This window comes from Marmota flaviventris, unplaced genomic scaffold, assembly GCF_047511675.1.
Source record: "Marmota flaviventris isolate mMarFla1 unplaced genomic scaffold, mMarFla1.hap1 Scaffold_534, whole genome shotgun sequence".
NCBI lineage: Eukaryota > Metazoa > Chordata > Mammalia > Rodentia > Sciuridae > Marmota > Marmota flaviventris.
The window spans coordinates 10,363-31,892 of record NW_027288341.1 but is presented as its reverse complement, the minus strand read 5'-3'; the positions used below and the strand labels follow the sequence as shown (position 1 = coordinate 31,892).

The following is a 21,530-nucleotide window of genomic DNA, read 5'->3' as shown; positions in this document are numbered from 1 at the left end:
CATACATTTTGGACAAAATCTGTTCAATGTTCAGTACTAGTATGAGTTTTCAGATGTTCAATGAATTTAAAATTTAAATATGTTTTGGAAATATTATTTAACTTTTTAGGGTTTCTGGGCAAAATGAATTCTCCAAAAATAAGCAGTGCTTAAGAAACATGTGGCTACAATTTTTTTTCCCATCTGTATTTTCTCTAACCAGTATGTATCCACAGGTACTGAGTATTGGTGAATAAATTTTGGAGGCATTGTCACATTGTCAATTTTCACATTTCAAACTTTCTCTATGTTACGGTTATTTTGGTGATGATTAAATGTTGTCCCTTTCTTAGAATAATGGTACAATGGTCTCATTTGTAGAGCTTCTCTCCAGTGTTTTCTCTGATGTCTAGTAAAGTAACTTAAAATGTTTCTACATTCTCCAATTTACATGTCTTCTTTCCAGAATAAATAGCCTAGTGGCGATAAGAATTGATTTCTTATTAAGAGATTTGCTGCATTGTTTTAATTTGTAGGGGTTCTTTTCTGTATAAATTCTGTTGTTAATAAGGTTTAGTCATTTTTTTAATGTTTATTTTTTTAGTTGTAGTTGGACAAAATACCTTTATTTCACTTATTTATTATTATGTGGTACTGAGGATTGAACCAGGATCTCACAAATGCGAGGCTAGCACTCTATCACTAAACCACAACCCCAGCCCCAAGGTTTAGTTTTTCTTTAAAAGTTATTATCACTTTATTCACATTTCACATTCACCAGGATGTCTTCTGTTGAGGTGAATAAAGTTTTATTTTTTATTAAAAGTGTTGCCACATTATTTACATTTGTAGGGCTATTCTTCAGTGTTAGTTCTGTTGTGGTGAATAAGGCCTGTTTTATTGATAAAAGCTTTGCCACATTCCTTATATTTGTAAGGCTTCTCTCCAGTGTGAGTTCTGTTGTGGCAAATAAGGTGTGATTTTTGACTGAACGCTTTGCCACATTCTTTGCATTTGTAAGGCTTCTCTCTAGTGTGAGTTCCTCTGTGGCAAATAAAGCCTGTTTTCTGAGTAAAAGCTTTGCCACATTCTTTACATTTGTAGGGCTTCTCTCCAGTGAGTTCTGTGGTGGCGAATAAGGTTTGATTTGGCAACAAAAGCTTTGTCACATTCTGTACATTTGTAGGGCTTCTCTCCACTGTGAGTTCTGCTGTGGTGAATAAGGTTTGATTTGGCAACAAAAGCTTTGCCACACTCTGTACATTTGTAGGGCTTCTCTCCACTGTGAGTTCTGCTGTGGTTAGCAAGGTGTGATTTGTGACCAAAAGCTTTGCCACATTCTGTACATTTGTAGGGCTTCTCTCCAGTGTGACTTCTGCTGTGGTTAACAAGGTGTGATTTGTGACCAAATGCTTTGCCACATTCTGTACATTTGTAGGGCTTCTCTCCAGTGTGAATTCTACTGTGGTAAATAAGGTATGATTTTTGACCAAAAGCTTTGCCACAATCTTTACATTTATAGGGCTTCTCTCCAGTGTGAGTTCTGCTGTGGTTAACAAGGTGTGATTTGTGACCAAAAGCTTTGCCACAATCTTTACATTTGTAGGACATCTCCCCAGTGTGACTTCTGCTGTGGTAAATAAGGCCTTCTTTGTGACTGAAAGCTTTGCCACATTCTTTACATTTGTAGGGCTTCTCTCCAGTATGAGTTCTTCCGTGGCAAACAAGGTATGATATTCGACTGAAAGCTTTGCCACATTCTGTACATTTGTAGGGCTTCTCTCCAGTGTGAGTTCTCCTGTGGCGAATAAGGTGTGATTTTTGACTGAAAGCTTTGCCACATTCTTTACATTTGAAGGGCTTCTCTCCAGTGTGAGTTCTCCTGTGGCACATAAGGTTTGATTTTCGATCAAAAGCTTTGTCACATTTTTTACATTTGTAGGGCTTCTCTCCAGAGTGAGTTCTTCTGTGGCAAATTAGGATTGATTTTAGACCGAAAGCTTTGCCACATTCTGTACATTTGTAGGGCTTCTCTCCAGTGTGAGTTCTGATGTGGCAATTAAGGTGTGATTTTTGACCAAAAGCTTTGCCACATTCTTTACATTTGTAGAGCTTCTCTCCATTGTGGGTTCCTCTGTGGTAAATAAGACCTTTGTTTTTACTAAAAGCTTTGCAACAATTTTCATATTTGTAGGACTTCTCTCCAGTATAAATTCTCTGGTGGTGAACAAGGCCTGATCTTTTATATGATTTCTGGTGTTCACTCTCACTTGTAGTTTTCCATATTTTCTTTTGTTGTAAATAGTCAAGATCACTACTTCTATATTTTGCACTTATCACTTCATGAAATATATGTCTTAGGCCCTTTTCTGGTGAATATTCTTGGGTGTGATTAGAAGTCATGGCTGAAAGAAACAAAAATTAAAAAAAAAACAATACCTATTAGACTGGGATAAATATATTTTGCATACATAACATGAAATTAAGGTAAAATAAGTACATCAGGAGTGTAGCAGATTAGTAAGTCCAAAGTCACCATAAATTCAAAAAAATATATTACTTCAATAAAAATGTACAGACAAAATTACCTTGAGAATATTACTCACATTCTTGTAGACACCACAGTATCCAAGAGGAGTACATCATTAAGAAGAGTAATATAATAAAGTGTAGTTAAAGCGTTTTGTCCTTCATAAGATAGTATTGTGTATTTAGGAAATATCTACCAGCTACCTTCACTGTCAGTAGAATAAGAGAAATGTAAAACATATACAAACATTTCTGGCTTTTTCAAAGAGTGTCTAAAAAATGGTTTTTGTCTACCGTGACATAGAGACATGAAAATAACTAGTAGATTTTGAGTGATAATACCATAAATATTCAACAAGGGTAAAGAGGCAATGGGCTCTTAAAAAAGAAATATGAACAAAAAATTTACTAAGAAATATACACATATATGTCTATAAAATGTTTCATAAAAACCATTTTAAAAGACTATAAAAACCTTGCATAGCCTATGGCTATAATACGTGGATGAAGTCAACACATAACAATCAAGTATAATAAATTGATTTTTTTATTTCTAAATTTGTGTGATATGATGATTTCTTCCATTGACAAATACACCTTTGTTTATTTCCTAAATATATCATGTATTTTATACTATATGTACAATGTAAAATGACTAAATAGAACGAAATAATGCACAAAAAAAGAATGAATTAGCATAATCATTTTTTCATATAATTATCAGTTTGGTTCTTACAAGGTATTGTATTCCTTCTAATAGTATTTATAAAGAACATAATACACTCACCATGTGGTAAAACAAAACTCTTGAGCCTCTTATGTGCAATAAAACTTAAAAAAACATATGAGACTTTGACTATAATATCAACCCTACACAAAACACAGTACCTGGTGAGCAAAATGTTGCTCACTAAATTTCTGACTTCCACATGTGAATCAAATGCTCCTACAACTTAATATCTGCCTGCCACCTTTCATTTAATTGAAAGTCCTGCATATATTCCTTATAACACTTTAAGAGACAAAATATTTTATAACTAAATAATAATAGTATATAACTACATATTTTTACACATTTGACATTGATGGGCACACATATTGAATCCCTAGCTTTAACACTGAGAAAAATGTTTGCACTAAACACAAAAGCAGAGGTATCTCTTCAATTTTCAGATTTAATTGTTCATGGATACATATTTAGTACTGGAAATTCTGGGTCTTTAGGTCATCTAACTTTTAATGTTTCATGTGTAATGCTTGAGATTACTCCAAAAATTCTATATCATGAACTACAACACAAGTCTTTTTAAAATTGTTTGAGCCATGCTGTTTCTAAATTTCTGTGACTTCTCTCAAACATGAAGTACTTTTGCATGGCCTCCCAATTAGCAAATATTACAAGGATGCAGCACTGTTCTTGCCTATTTTTATTTATTTAAAAGTTTTTATACTTTTTTCCCAAAAATGGACTATATAATCTACTGATGGCTCCTGTAATGAACAAATAAAAAATAATACAGCAAATATAAACAAAGAGAAGCATGGCTAAATCCAAGTGACAAAAAAAGAAAAAAAAAACATTAAGAATTTAACATTATGATACTGACAGTTATGAATTACTCAAAGAACACTAAATAACTATTTTAAAAAGTTTAGAGAGTGAAATTGAAAAATATTAACATCAATGAGCACAATGTTTATGTGAATAATTCTTTAAGAAAAAAATGAGAGGGGCATGCCTAGTGTGCAAATCTGAAATTCTACCAATATGGGAGAGGCTTATCAAGCAGTACCAAGTTTAAGACAAGTCTAAGCAACTTGTAAAATACTGTAAAAATTAAAAATCTATAATATATATAAATAGAAGTGAAATTATATATATATAAATATATTATACACACACACACACACTGTGTTTTGTGTAGGATTGATATTATAGTCAAAGACTCTCTCTCTCTCTCTCTCTCTCTCTCTCTCTCTCTCTATATATATATATATATATATATATATATATATATATACACACACATATATATAGATAGATAGATAGATATAGAAAGTATGAAAAGAATCCAAGCATGCCACAATAAAAAAACAATGATCCAGAAATTAAATCAGTAATCAAAATAGAAAAAAACAAAAAACATTAAAAAATTACAAAGTAGAAGTATAATGATTTATTCACTTCAAAATATTTATGATTACTAATGCATTATTGCAAAACACAAAACAAAAGAAAAAATTTTACTACCAGAATTGAATCTAAAAAAAGAAAATGTCAAGTCAGTTCCAGCAGAGAGCATGGAAAGAAACCAAGCATGATCTTCTCCTAGAGGCCCTATTTGTTTAAAGATGGATAATGCCCCTGCCTTTACATCTCATCCTTTCGCACAATTTTTAATCAATGAGATATAGTTTTAAATCATGAAATTTCTCATAATTCTTTTGGACGCGCTTTGGTTGAGTGAGCAAATTGTATCCTAATACTTGCCTTTTAAAACAGAAACAAACAAAGATCTATCCTCTCTTATATTAATATGCATTAAATATTGTTTTATTTAAGTTAATGTGCTCAATATACAACATAAAGGAAATACTCAAAATTGGTCATCTGCATTGAATAGAGACATTTTATTCTCAAACAGCCATTACCAAAAAAATTATGTAATATATGAGGTTCCACCTCACCAGCATGACAAGATCCTATGCCTTTGATCACATGAGGAAAAGCATAGAGTGCTACACTTATGCCAACATGTCCTGTTTGGACTCTAGCTTCATGTATGAAAAATAGCAATTATAAATGAACATCAGGGACTTCACAAGCTGATTTCCAAGTTTCATTTAACCCTGGATGAGAAGAGTCCATCCAAACAAGAGAATAATCATTCTCCTCAAAAGAGGAGATACATTAAAAGAGGACCCCAAGATACTTGAATTCTAGTTACTTGGGGGGTATAAAATCATTAACAGCCTCAGCTCAACAGATGTTGGCTAAAATGGGGTTAGAATGTACTCTAGATAATTTTGTTACTTCTTTGATTGCTAAACTCACACAAAACTCTGTAAATGCTTTAGTCTTAATAACAATGTTGCTCTGTTTTTTGTACACCAGCTGTGGGAAATTCAGTACTGTCAGATCCTGGACTTCTAGAACCCATTACAATATCTTGACTCACTTGCATGAAATTGTCATATACCTGTAAAAATGTCTCATGGTATTCATTGTTGTCTTAGCAGAATAATGTGTCCTTACCATCCACATAGTATTTAATAGGTCACCATCCTGTGGAATTTATTCATAAAAGGTCTATTCCTCTTGATAAAAACTGTAATGATTCAGTAGTTGTGCAAACTACTATGAAACTCGCCTATGCTATCATAAACAGTATTAATCATGCCTCCATGGATGTAAATAGGCTTAATGAAGAACAAAAACAACATTGTCAAGCCATACTTGACAATCATGCTGCAATTGATTGTGTGTTATTGTTACATCATAAAGGATATCAGAAGTTTAATAACATGTGTTCCTTCAATTTAAGTTATAATAGTAATTTTATTTCAAAAGACTTAGATTACCTTAAAGATATAATTAATAAGGTTCAACAAGTTGATGGATGTTTAGACTTGTTGGAATGGCTAACTTCATGTTTACTCAATTTCATAGGTGGATGTTTACTGATGTTGGAACTTGCTGTTGTCTATGCCTGCCCTATTTTTTGCCCCCATCAGCATTAAGGAGATAAGTAATATTATTTATTCAAAAGGCCTTAAAAAAGAGGGGAGGTATTAGGTGTTCTGACCTTGGAAATAGACAGGAAAGTGTGGTGGTGATGGTAACTGGCACCCTGAGTCCCACAATTGTAATGCCCAGCACTTTCTCCCTGAAGCTATTAAGACAACTCTACAGGTGCACTATCTAGTTTCTGTGGTAATGTCCTCATGGAGAAGGGGCTCTTTATTTGTATTAACTGTACCCAATCTTGGTTATCTAGCACTTGGGGTTAAAGAAACACTGGGTTAGAATGTAGTCATGGTATCAGAAGCTATGTAATTTTGGGGTATTATATGTGCAGCTGTTAAGAGGGGTGGCCAGTTTTTTTTTTTTTTCTTTTTTCCTTTTCACTGTGTGTGTGTCTCTCTCTTCTGTTTTATTCTTTAAAGGCTTCCTCACAAGAGGATTTGAAACAGATCATGCTGTCCCTCACAACAAAAGGTAAGTTTTGGTGGTGAATCTGAATAAACTGGGACATCACTAAAGAAGAAAATAGAGAACAACAAGGAATTTGAAAATGTGATAAATATAGGACAGTATGTACTCAATGATTACAATCAAAATAAATAAACCTAAGCTTCTGAAAATTTCTTCTGCTGGATAACTACTCTTTCAACATTTTTTAGTTTGGTTTTCTCCTTGACATTTGAATGACTCAACTGTGTCCCTTGCTATGTGTAGTCTACAATAATTTACATCACTAAATTATACTAGGTACTACTTATCTAAAGTGAAGGATGTATAACACACAAAGAAAGAGACAGATTAAAGAGTAAAATTATATATATATATATATATATATATATATATATATATATAGAGAGAGAGAGAGAGAGAGAGAGAGAGAGAGAGAGAGAGAGAAAGAGAAAATATCTGTATAAAAATACCCTTTTTCTTTGAAACAAAAATCTGAAACTCATTCTTATTGAGAAGTTCCCAGAAGATACTCTGCAACAGAAGTAAATTAAATAATAATTATTAATTCAAATTTTAAAGGGAAATTAAACTTACCCAGGAAGGCCAAGTTTCTATAGTTCTCTAGCATCACATCTCTATATAAATTTTTCTGAGCAGGCTGAAGGCATTCCCACTCCTCTTCAGTAAAATCAATGGCTACATCCCTGAATGTTAACAGTTCCTAAAATAAGAATAGGCAAATAAATAACACATTGACCACATGAACATTTGCACAGTCTGTAATGTAATTGAAGTTGAAATGAGAGTTTGTAGACTATCATGTAGGTGGTGTTTTGGAACACCATGATACTATTATCTACTTCTGCAGAAAAAGTGATTTAAGTTCAAAAAAGTATATATACTCCACATTTATGAAACACAATATAAAACTCAGGCATTACCCTAAAAATATATATTTTCTAATTTTTTATATCATGATCTAAATTATGTATATTATTCAGATGAGAAAATTATGGTAATTAAGAAAGGAAATCCTCAAATTTTAATTGTACAACCACTAATCAGAGATTTACTAATGTGTGGAATCTTATTTGTTATTTCTCTAATAGAGTTGGCTATTCTGAATGTGTAGTGAGATCTCTACTAATTCCAATACCAATGGTATAAGAGACATTTTGAAATGTAACAAGGTAGACAGACCACTTAATGGAAATATTTAATAGTTTATTTAAGTTCAAACATTTTATAGTATTTATGTATGTTATTAATATAAAAATAGCAACAACAATCCTGTTTGAATTTTCCTTTTTATAATTTAACATTTTTAACATTATATATATAAACTTTATATGTATATAAACTTTGTATATATATAAATTTGAATTTTCCTTTTTATAATTTAACATTTTTAACATACTATATATATATGTGAATTTTATATATATAAACTTTATATATATATAAACTTTATAAAGATCATATATATATATAAACTTTATATATATATATATATATATATATATATATATATATATATATATATATACTTTGATCGATGTTTATATTGTATGATATTTATATAGAATATACATATAGCTCTTCAAACAAATATAATTTGTTTTTTATTTTATTTGTTCTTTCTAGTTCTACTTGACAGTAATATTGATTTTTATGGTATTATGCAAGCATGGGATATATCTTATCCTAATAAAAATTCTGTTCTTGTTGGTGGATACGATGTTAGGATTAACATAGAGATATATGTTTTATATTTCTATCCCTGTCCCTTTTATATATTCATTTATTTATTTTTTGTTTACTATTGTGCAACCTACTGATATTCTTTTCTTTCCCTTCCCCACTTTATGAGCAAAAACTTTCAACCTTTGGTTTCAAAGAAATCGTTTGTTTTACTTAGCATAAAATCTACAGATTCATCCATTTCCTGGCAAATGTCATAAAGTCATTCTTCTTTATGGCTGATTCATTGTTTATTGTGTACATAAGCAACAGTTTTTTATCCTGTCATCACTGAATGGACTAATTCATCATTGAATGGTTAGTTTTATAGCTTAGCTATTGTGAATTGTGCTGCTATAAACATTAATGTGACTGTGTCAATGTAGTATGCTGATTTTATGTCCTTTGGGCATATACAGTGCAGTCGAAAAACTGGGTAAAATTGTGGTTCCATTTCTTTAACAATATCCATACAGGTTATTATGTTTCACTTAGACCTCCATACAGCTGCAAAAATTGGAATTCATCTATATCTGAGGTGAAAATAAAACATACAAAAACTTAGTAATCCACAAAATGATTAGAATTTCTTATCGAATCATCCATCCCAATAAAAAGTAAAGTTTAAAAACTAAAAGTAAAGAAAGTCTTAAGGAAAAGAGCAAAATTAGAAGCTATTTAAGATAAAAATAACACAGAGTTACCAATATCAATGTTGGTGCTTTTAAAAAGCAAATGAGCCCAGTCTAGTGATGGACAACTGTAGTTCCAGTGACTGAGGAGGGTAAGAAAAAAGGATCATAAATTCTAAGATAATATTATATATATAATATTGTCTTATATATATTGTATTGAGCAACTTAGTGAGGCACTTAGCAACTCTGTCTCTAAATGAAATATAAAAAAAAGGACTGAGTATGTGGCTTTATTGTTAAGCACCCCTGGGTTCAATATTCAGTACAAATAAAAAAAAAAAAAAGCAGATAAAATTAAAAAAGAAAGCACTAGCAAATTTGAAAATTCAACAAATAAAAATTATATCAATTATACAGTGTATAATTGCAAATATAGGCATATATAATGATTTCTCACTTTATGGAAATACACTCTGGAAAATTTATCCTAAGAATCTTGTGCAATTTTCCAATTCTCTGAGTGCAATGACAGAATCTAGATGGTATAGACTAGTACATGGCTAAGATATTTGCTAGATCCATGGTTGTACATAAAGTCTACTGTTGACCAAAATACCATGATGCCACATGATTGATGTTATGAAGTAAAATCAATCAGGGTAAACCTCATAATAAAATAAATGGTGGAACTACAGAAAACACCAACAACAAAACTCTTAAAACTTGTTAGGATATTGGGAAAACAGTGTAATAATAAAATGCTATTTTATCCCTTCACTCATAAAACATAACAACATATTTTGACACACTAAATGGTAAATATAAGTTATTAATAAATAATACTGAAATATATAAGAAAGTACAAAGCTCAAAAGTTTACATACAAAAGATAGGGTTCATATGGTGGTTCACACCTGAACTATCTACTATTCTGGAGTCTAAGGCATGAAGTTCAAAATTTAAGGCCAACTGAAGAAATTAAGCAAACCCCATCTAGAAATAAAATTTAAAACAGAGCTGAGCATATGCTCAGCATTAAGACACTTTGGTTGAATCCCTAATATCACAAAAGAAAAAAAAAATAGTTTTTGTTTTCAAAATTATAGAATATAATAGGCTTAAACTTATGAATTACAAAATATTAATACAAAAAATATATTCATCAAGTGATTACATTAAAAGGTGCAAAACTGACAAGGTAATAAGAAACCCTATTTTCCTCACATATCATCAAATGCTTATAAGAAGAAGAAATAATACAGATTGCAAAAGAAAAACAGAAAAAGTTCTTGAAGAGTCACTTTAAAAAAGGATATATCTAAGTGTTCAATAATCATAAAAACTCAAAATATTTAGAAATTAGGTAACATTGAATAAAATCACATCATATAGATGAATTAAATAGCATTGATGAATATGTGGAATAAATGCATTCACAAAAGAGAAAAAAAATAATTAAGCTTTTATTATCCATTTGTAGAAACTGTTTTGTAATAAAATGTATATGATACACCCACACAGGAAACAGAGACTAAAATTACAGCAACTGTACATGAGAATACAGCCATATTCTTCCAGAGGTGAAATCAAGGGGCATGGCTAAAGAGGAAGAAATAATTATTAAATTTTGTAAAATGTAAATTCTAGGAGCTAGAATTTTTGTTGATGTATTATATCCAGTTTGACAAATACTATAAAATACCATGTATGTTTTATGCTGATGTCACATGAATGTTGCATTTCATATGTAAGTATGTTTACAAAAGGAATATGCAGTATTTGAGAAAATAAAAATACAGAAAAGAACATAAAAGACTCAAATATTCAACATATTTACAAAGGATAAAACTATTATAAAAATGATCATTTTCCCCAAGGTACCCTTTAATAATAACTGGTCAAAATTTTACCGTTTTTTACTTTTTGTTAAAGAAGAAATCAAAGCAAAAACTTCTAAAATTTTCCTGGAAAGATAAATGTATATAAAATTAGGCAAGAACTCTCTCATATATAAGAGCAAATGTGGGCTGGGGATATGGCTCAAGCGGTAGTGCGCTCGCCTGGCATGCATGCAGCCCGGGTTCAATCCTCAGCACCACATACAAACAAAGATGTTGTGTCCGCCGAAAACTTAAAAATAAATATTAAAAAAAAATAATAAGGGCAAATGTACTAGTGATCATTACCTGACACTAATGCATGCTATAATATTACAAGAGTGTAGTAATTTTAAGATAAAGAAATCACAATACAGAAAAGTACATAGGGCAATTCATATGTATGCAAATATCTTTTTATTGTTAATTATTATAAGTATATAAATCAAAACATATCAATAAAATATTTAATGTGAGTGAATGCTACAATCCAACCTCAAGGTAGATGTTAGAATAAAGGCATAGATCAAAAGAAGGGACTTGTGTGCAGAATGGGTGTGACATTGGAATTATACACAAGCATCCACCAAACAGCAGATATAAAGAGAGATAATTAAAAAAAAATAAATAAAAGCAGAATATAAATCTCCCTCCATTTATGGATACACCAAATAAATATATACTCCTGTTTTGAGTCCTTCTTAAAACTGTAAAGGAATTAGAGGCACACACATTGGAAAACTAGAGAAACAAATATCTACCAAGAGATGAGTAAAATGCACTTGAAGATTTTCCTGATTTGAGCAATATGCAAAATTACTGGAACAAAATGCCCAAATCCAGTGTCAATATAAATAAAGGAAGATTGATTTGAGTTTGAAATATATTATTTAACTCTAAATTGCCTGTAGTTTGAATGCTAATTTATCTGTACACACAGAGGAAGGAATAAGATATACATGAGTATCAACTCCAGGGGGGGAAAAATAAGTGGTTTTCTATGGCCATGCAAGATCCATGGGCTTTATTCCATTAGACCAGATGGAAGAGGTGTTAAATCTTAGGGGAACCCCTTAATCCCTTAGAGGGATTTGCCAACATTCTCTAAAAATGCAAAGAGCTGTTGCTGACAGTTGAACTTTTATCTAGACAGTACAAAAAATTAACAGGGAAATACAGACCACCACTGAAATCCAAAGTGGCAGTTTAGCACTTCCTGAGCTCTCTCACCCAGCTCACTTTACTAATAACACCAGACCTAACCAATTCGTTCTGTAAGTAATTTGTCCTGATATTAACTTTTTCCATTCAATGGACTATATCTGAAACCTCAAAGCATTGAAAGCACTGGTAACTGTGCAGGTGCAAATCTCTCTAGATCAAAAAGGAGTGTTTTCACATTGGTGTGCAAACATTGTAATGGGCTAAAATCTCTAATATTAGTGAAGAAAAATGGTTACAATCACAGATCCCTCTTTATTTCTAAAATAGGTGCACATCAATTTTTTTTCCCAGTGAGCATAAGACACCCTGGAATTTAAAAAGCTTGCATCAGAATTTTAGTGCACCAGCCAACTATAAGATCTTCTGCAGCTTGAGAACAGCTGTTAGAATGGCTACTCTGAAAAAGTGGAATAGTAAGTAGTACTCCAATTATATGAATATGGAAGAAAGAAACACTGTGCTAGACTATAAAATTAGTGAAGACATTTTAAAAAAAATGGAAGTTGAGAGTTCTCTCAGTTACTTCTTTGAGAAACTAAGCTGTCTACATTTATACTGCTCTTGAACAAGAAAAGCCCCAAGTACTGGTCTGGACTTGCGAGAGACATTAGATTTGCCAGCTGTGGGGTCCTCATATTACATAGTTCTGAAACACAGTTCCAGGAAAATACTAGAGTAGGGAATGAGAATGCTCTCATATACATTCCACAAAAGGAAATCTGAGCATAAAGACACTCTGACAGGTTGTCTGCCTTTGGAGACAGAAAGGAAGAATAGAAACACATGATTTTTCCAAGATCAAGCAATTCTTCTTTACTTTTCAATCATGTAAAATGCTCATAAACAACAACAACAACAAAAAATTTTGCTTTTGATTTTTTTTCTATGGTACTGGGGATTTGAAACAGGAGCATGTTAATTCTGGCCTACATACCCAGCCATGTTTTAAAATTTTGAGACAGGTTTTTCTAATTGTCTAATTGGTCTACCTAAGTTCCTGATGTTTAACTTGAAACTGAAATCTTACTGACTTAGGCACTTGAGTCTCTGGAATTAATATGCATGCATCATTGCACTCAGAGAGAAAAAAATACTTTAAAGTCTCATCCAGTTTTTGGTATAACAATTGAAAATACCATGTTCATTTGAAATATAAGATGGGTAAAGTAACTGATAATACTGCATAAATGTAACTGATAATACTGGGAAAGGGGGAAGTTGTCATTGAACAGGAAGCTAAAGTTTTATATATAAATACAACTCACAATACTGGTGCACAAATTTAAAATCACACTCAGCAACTGTCTGAAGATAAAAAAATAATAATAATAATAAAAAAAAAACCTACCAGGTATGTAGCTAAGTGGTACAGTACCTCTGGCTCAATCCACAATACCACAATATCCAAAAAGAAGGAGAATGAATTCAGGAGGAAAGAAAAACTGAGATACCTATAGAGTATCTCACCCCCCTCCTGGAGGAAAAAATATATGGAGTTGTGATTATGATGATCTCCCCACTCCAGAATCCACAACACAATCTGAGAAGATTCGGAAATATTGCCACAAATGTTCTCACATAGAATTTAAGGTAGGGCTGAAGATATTCTATAGGATACATAGGACTTCCGGGTCTACTGTTAATATATGGTCCAGTTGACTGGCCAGTGGAGACTCATAGCTGACCTTTCTCAGAAGATGCAGGACTGCAGAAACCAAAGATTACACCAGGGACTCTAGTCCACCATTGCCAGTTCCCACCATAGTCAGTGCTGCCAGTTTCAACCAGACTCACCATCCAGTCTCAGGATTTAACTGCACACTCATCATTTACTGTATTTTTAGGAACCACACGTCCTCTCTATAAATCACAAAGTACCTATACAGGAGAAAAAAATCAGGTGCACTGAACATTAGTGAGGGAGCATAGAAATGGATACCCACTCTGGCAGACTTTACACCAGATGGTCAAAACTTGCTTCTCTTTACTGAAATGTGTAGATTGGACAATACTTATATAAGGGCTCCTGATTGGACACAACTTATGTCTTCATATGCTCAATCTGAGCCTAGTGAGTTTTTTGAGAGACAGGACATAACCTTAAATCCAGAAATAAATGATGTCACAATTGTAGGGTCTTGTCTGTACATTTATTTATTTATTTATTTATTTATTTTGAGGCTCTGGAAATTGAAATCCAGATCCTCAGGCTGCAGCAAATTTAAGGCAAGGTATCCTTGGAGAAGTAAAATCTAGCCAACCCAGAAAAGCATTTGCATTTAAACTTGCATATGAGGCCTTTTGAATTTGTAGATTATACATGTAAATACATTATTTATGGATGGAAATAATACAGTGACAATCCCGTAAAATTTCAGTTCACTTCTCTTGTATGGAAACAGACTGAACATTAAAATTGTATGAGGTGGAAAGATAATTATTTTTTTAGAATTCATATAAAAATAGTAAAAATTGAATTTTATACTATAACCCAAAATTTCCACTATGTGAAAATTACCATTATGTATTTAAAATATTACTAATAAAGTATATGTATTTTTGGAACAGCACCCTCAAAACGATGTCAAGACTACAGAAAATCTCAGTTCACAGAACCATATTTGAGAGTTATGCTTCTCCTGAGTTCAGGAAGATGAAGGACATGATCACTTCTTTTTAAGCTACAGGTAAAAGATACATTTTTTTTAACCAATATTTCTCCTGAGATATAAAAAACTAGAGAGAAACTGCCCTGATTGATGGCAAGGAGATTTAACCAGAAAGTGTATGGTGTGTGTGTGTGTGTGTGTGTGTGTGTGTATTTTCCCCCAGATCCAAAGATTTGAGTCTATTATTTAAATTGATTAATGGTATATTTCTTATTTTATGACATGGCCTTAGACCCAATGGCCTGTCTATAACATTTTCTTTTCTTAAGGGTTGGAGAATGTCATGTTAAGGCAAGTAAGCCAATCCCCCTAAACCAAAGACCTAATGTTTTCTCTGCTAAGTGGATGGTGATCCACAACGAGGGAAGTGAAAGGTAGCATGAAAGAAATGAAGAAACTTTGAATAAGACAAAGTGGAGGGAGGTGATGGGAGATGGTATAGAGGTAGGTAAGATGGTGGAATGAGATGAAAATCTTGTTGTACACAAAGTAGAGTTACATGGGTTTTGTAACTCTACTTTCTGTACAACAAGAGAAATAAAATTTTGTGCTCCATTTGTGTACTATGAAGTGAAATGCATTCTGCTCTATTAGCAAGTTAGAACAAATTAATAAATTAATTGATTTTTAAAAATTCAGGAAAGAGACTTGCCTTTCCCTAGATCTATATATAAACATATGTGTGTGTGTGTGTGTGTGTGTATGTGTATATATATATATATATATACATATATATATATATACATATATATATATATATATATATATATATATATATATATGCATATATTCTATATATAACATGCACATATTAAATGTATAAAATTTATGAACAATTTTTTTCATACTTTTATTGATTTTTTAAAATAAATGACAACAGAAGCATTACAATTCTTATTCCATGTATAGAACACAATTTTTCATATCTCTGGTTGCATATAAAGTATGGTGATACAAATCTGTGTCTTCATACATGTACTTTTGATGATGGTCTCTATCACATTCCACCATTCTTGCTAATCCCCTGCCCCCTTTCTTTTCCTCCCACCCCTCTTCTTTATTGAGAATCCATCTATTTCTCTCATGCTCCCCTTCCCTACCCCATTATGAATCAGCTGCTTATATTTGGCATTTTCTTTTTTAATTGGCTAACATCACTTAGCATAATCTTCTCCAATGCTATCCATTTACCTGCAAATGCCAGATATGATTATATACCTAGAAGACTCAAAAAGCTCCACCAGAAAACTTCTAAACTAGTAAATAAATTTAGCAAAGTAGCAGGGTATAAAATTAACACCCATAAATCAAAGGCATTTCTGTATATCAGTGAAAATCTTCTGAGAAAGAAATGAAGAAAACTACCCCATTTACAATAGCTTCAAAAAAAATAAAAAATAAATAAAAACCAAAAAGATACTTGGGAATCAACTTAATGAAAGAGGTGAAGGTTCTATACAGGGAAAACTACAGAATCCTAAAGAAAAAAAAATCAAAAAAGACCTTAGAAGATGGAAAGATCTACTTTGCTCATGAATAGGCACAATTAATATTATCAAAATGACAATGCTACCAAAAGCACTATACAGATTTACTGCAATTTTGATCAAAATCCTAATGGCATTCCTCATAGAAATATAAAAAGCAATCATGAAATTTATCAGGAAAAATAAGAGACCAAGAATAGCTAAAGCAATCCTTAGCAGAAAGATTGATGCAGGTGGCATCACTATACCAGACCTTAAACTATACTACAGAGCAATGGTAACAAAAACAGCATTGCATTTGGAAAAAAAAAAAAAAAAAAAAAAAGACTGTAGATGAATGGTACAGAATAGAGGTCACAGAGACTTACCCACAAAATTATAATTATTATATATTAGACAAAGGTGCCAAAACATGCACTGGAGAAAAGATAGCCTCTTCAAGAAACCACTATCTCTCGCCATGCACAAAACTCAACTCCAAGTGTATCAAGAACCTAGGAATTAAACCAGATACTCTATGTCTAATGGAATTGAACACAGCCTCTAATCTTCATCATGTGGGATTAGGCCCCAATTTCTATAATAAGTCACTGATAGCACAAGAATTAAAACAAATAATCAATAAATGGGATAGAATCAAACTAAAAAGTTTATTCTCAGCAAAAGAAACAATCCGTGAGGTGAAGACAGAGCCTACATTTTAGGAGGAATATTTTACCCCTCACACATCAGATAGAGCACTAATCTCTAGGGTACATAAAGAAATCAAAAAACTAAGCAAATAATAATAATGATGATGATGATGATGATGATGATGATGATGACCCAATCGAGAAATCGGCCAAGGATCTTAACAGAGAAGAGAATATACAATCAATCAACATTTTTTTTTTATCTGATTGGTTATGGTTCTCCCTTTTCAGGACCAAGAACAGTTCTGGTTCAGTTTCTAAGGAAGGGAGACACAAGCAAGGAGTATTCTCAACTCTCCTTTATAAAATATCAAATACAATTATCTATGTCATTTTCTAAACATAGCTGGACATGGGAAATATAGGTTTGGAGCTGATAACATTTTTATTACAAACATAGTGTAAAAAAAAAAAAAGAAAAAAGAAACAATTATTTGTACCACATTGAACCACAAGAGAATTGGAACTTGGAATTCAGAAAAGAAAGATTTAAACTTTTATACTTGGGAATGTGGATGACATAGATGCCTAAAGTTATTACAAGCTTTTGAAAGAAAATTTATGTGAGTGGCAGATAATTGTTAATCAATTAGTATCTGCACAGTGTCTCCCAGGGCCTTTGTCAGCTGTGCACTACAGAACATACAGGGATTCATAACCTCCACGAAGAGCATTATTCCTCTGTGCCCTCTAAAATTATGCTCATTGTACAGATGAAAAAACATGGGCATCTGGATACTAAATGGAAATTCAGCAGCCCACAGAAAACTACCCAAAGACAGAACTGTATGAAATTTCTTCAAAGACCATCAATGTATTATTAGCTTCTAACACAGGGATGCCAGTTGGTGGAAATATTATTTTCTCTCCATTTTGAAGAGAGTGCATTGAGAATACATTTCAGGGGCAACACAAATACTTTTTTTTTCTTCTTTCATGTTAAGATACTCTTCAGAAACAGAGCTCTCAAGACAGATTTCTTAGAAGAGTAAATGCCTAGAGATTACAAAATGAAAAGAAACACATCGGTGGCCTTGAGTGACTCAGTAAGGAAATAAATCTAAAGGTTATTAGAAACTGAAAAGAAAAAAAAGTAACTATTTCTAAAAATAGATATGTTCATTAGTTGCTATCTCCACAACATATCATTAAGTAAACAACAAATTATGTATGAATATTTTTAGGATTGGCCAAATTTCAGTCCATATGATTTTATATTAAACCCCCAAATCCAGATAATAGAATTCATGATTCACTGCCAAAAATATTCCAGAAGAAAATTCTTTAAGGAGTGGATATTTAGTAAATCTGTCATTTAACAATTTAATTACCATATGATTTTAGGAAATTTTCAAATTTTGCTGCAGCCATAGTGTAGAGATATTTCTTTTTTTTTTTTTTCCTGTAGTAATTTCCAAAGATAAGCCCTAGAATCCACTTTACATAACCTATACTTACAATCATACAAGAAACCTATAATAAATAATGAGGAAAGAAAAAAGGCAATTTTAAAAAATAATTTAAACCTTTTTCTTTTTCTTGAAATCAAACTCTAGCTGCATTTTTTGATCCATTTTCTCATCTTTTAACCCAAAAAGTTGTAAAGGCCAGAAATTTGAATGCAAATTTATACAAGAGATATGTTTATTAACTATAAAAATTCAAAATATTTACAAATTAAAGAAATGCAAAATAAAAACCCATCATGGGAAAAAATAAGTAATATTGATGAACATTTAAGACAAATGAATAATCGTTAACTCAAAAGAAGTTTAAATTACTATCTATTTGTGGAAACTATTTTGCTATTGCATATACATGATACTCCCCATCACAGAGACTTACTGAAATTAGAGCATATGGGACCTTGATAACATATAAGTATAGAATGGTACTCATCCAAACACTTGAAGCCCAAGGGCATGGCTCAATACAATACACATCTTGGAAGAGACAAAAAATAATCTCTGGAAAAAAAATGGTCACTAGGGCCAGTCACAGTTCATAAAATATCCAGTCTAAAACACAGCAGAAAACACTATATATAAATTTTACATAGGTGCCTTATGCAAGTGGTATTTCACATATGCACATTTTTAGAAACAAAATCTGTAGAACTTATAATAAAAGTCACAAAAAGCACATAGAAGACTAAATTATACATCCCATGTACAGATGATAAAACTCATCATTATAAAGGTGATAATTTTCCCCCAAATTAACCCACAATATATCTCACGAAAACTGCTATGTACAAATATGAATATATCACAGTGAAGTCCATTTTTATGTGTATTCTATAAAGCAATAATTTTAAAAAAACTATAAATAAATATATGATAGAAGAAAGTATGAGAATAGGGAAAGGGGAACTACTGGATACTTAAGGTGGAGCAAATTATATTCCATGTTTTATGGTTATGTCAAAATAAACCTGACTATTAAATACAAGAATAATGCAATAATAATAAAAAAGATCAACAAGCTTTACTTTAAATGAAATAAGAAAGTAAAGCATACATTTTTAAAATTCATATACAAAATTATAAGTAACTTTAGCCAAAAACCATTTTAAATATAAGAGCAAAAAAAAAGAGAACTTATCATGACCAAGTATTCATGTACATTGTGAAATTATAATATTACAATAATCATCAAAGAATCACAATATAAATAAGATCCCCATATGAATACTTATGCATGCAAAAACAGTATGCTTTATTGCAATAGCAAAGTCTAGATAAATCAAACCATAACAAAAATAATCTTAGCAACTTAGCTAGGACCTTTCTCAAAATAAATTTAAACATGTTAGGGCTGTTTACTGGTGAAGAGTCCTTTCTTCCCCAATGCTGAAGTATAACACCAGAGAAGTACACCAAGGCAAGTTTAGAGTGGAAAATAGAAGCTTTATTAAAGGACAGTAGAAAAGACTTCTCCCCAGAGGAAAAAGGGGACCCAAGAGGTAGAATCCATGGAAGGGTTTTTTGTTGTTGTTGTTCGTTTGTTTGTTTGTTTTAAGCTAAGGTCTTTTTAGCTTTCTTATAGCTAAGGTCTTCCTTCAGCTATCCGGCATTCCTGTCACATTGTTGTCCTTTATTCTGTTTTCTTGCAGTGATGAAATGTAGGTGGGAAGGCCCAAAGTGTGGAGGACAGGTGGGCAGAAGGAATAATCTGGGCAGGAGGGGCTTTTGGATTAGCATCTCGATGTTTGCTGTGAGCTGCTTCATTAAAATTTCCTTGGGATGGGCTCAGGGCCTTGGGCACATTTTCAATTCCCCTTTTCCTGGACTCCATTCTCAATATGGTGTTCATTCTTGATTTTACTGGATATTAGACCCAATTTATCTAACTACACTAACTACCTATCTGCAAATCTGGCTTCATTACCAAGGATATGGCTAAGTAGTACAGTATCCCTCAGTTCACCTAACTTTAATAATAATAATAATGAAGAAAGTAAAAATAAAAGAATGTCAAAATGAAAATTAGCTAGCTCAAGAGGAAATTAGTTATCCCAAAATGACAGCTCCTCTCCTGCAGGAAAATGGCCCTTGAAGATTTGATTTTGATAATTATTCCACCTGTCAATCTCCAGCATCTGGGCTGCAGGAACACCCCTGCCACATAGTATTTTATGCAGGTGCTGAGGATGCCCTTTGAGCATAAGGAAGGCAGCAAAGAGTCTCTGCCACTGACATGTTCCCCACCTGGTTGGCCAGTAGGACCGAGGACATAGTGGCCCAGTGGATGAGTTAAGTCTGCAGACTCCAAAGACTGCCCAGAGTCCCAATCTGCTAGCTCCTGTTTACAACACAGCCAGTCTTGTGATTCCAATAGTCTTTCTGCCCCAGCCTCCCTTGCTAGGCTAATGTACACTCACCATTGCCTGGTTCTCAGGAGTAGGACTACTTGGGATCCTCAGTTTCTGTACAGTAGAACAGCCTGTGACTCTGAAGTGTGAGACTCAAATGGAAAAAATGGAGGACTCAGGAGATAAGAAGTGAAAGCCCACCCTCCTCCTCCCTGATGACACACAGGATTGGACAGTTCCCACAAAATGCTCTTGATTGGCAGGAGCTTCAGATCATGAACACTGAATATGAGAGAAGTGAGCCTTTTTTTTGAGTGACAGGGAATATGATCCAATCCAGACATGATAAGGGCTAGAATCTCAGGTCGTTGAGTGCTGCTTTTTTTTTTTTTGAGTTCTTTTTTTTTAATTAGTTGTTCAAAACATTACATAGCTCTTGACATATCATATTTCATACATTTGATTCAAGTTGGTTATGAACTCCCATTTTTCCCCTGTATTCAGATTGCAGAGTCACATCGGTTACACATCCATGTTTTTACATACAGCCATACTAGTGTCTGTTGTATTCTGCTGTCTTTCCTATCCTCTACTATCCCCCCTCCCCTCCCCTCCCATCTTCTCTCTCTACCCCATCTACTGTACTTCATTTCTCTCCCTTGTTTTTTTCCCCCTTTCCCTTCACCTCC

The 21,530-nt window shown here is 32.5% G+C and overlaps 1 protein-coding gene across 1 annotated transcript; it reads right to left on the bottom strand.

The window, feature by feature from the left end:
• Positions 1–603: 603 nt before the first annotated feature.
• On the bottom strand, positions 604–21,423 carry LOC139704330 (zinc finger protein 420-like). Its single transcript, XM_071607275.1, is given in 4 exon segments — positions 604–1,095; positions 1,097–2,384; positions 7,298–7,424; positions 20,911–21,423. Coding segments are annotated over 4 exon segments (1,680 nt in total). The 5' UTR covers positions 20,914–21,423; the 3' UTR covers positions 604–833.
• Positions 21,424–21,530: the final 107 nt, after the last annotated feature.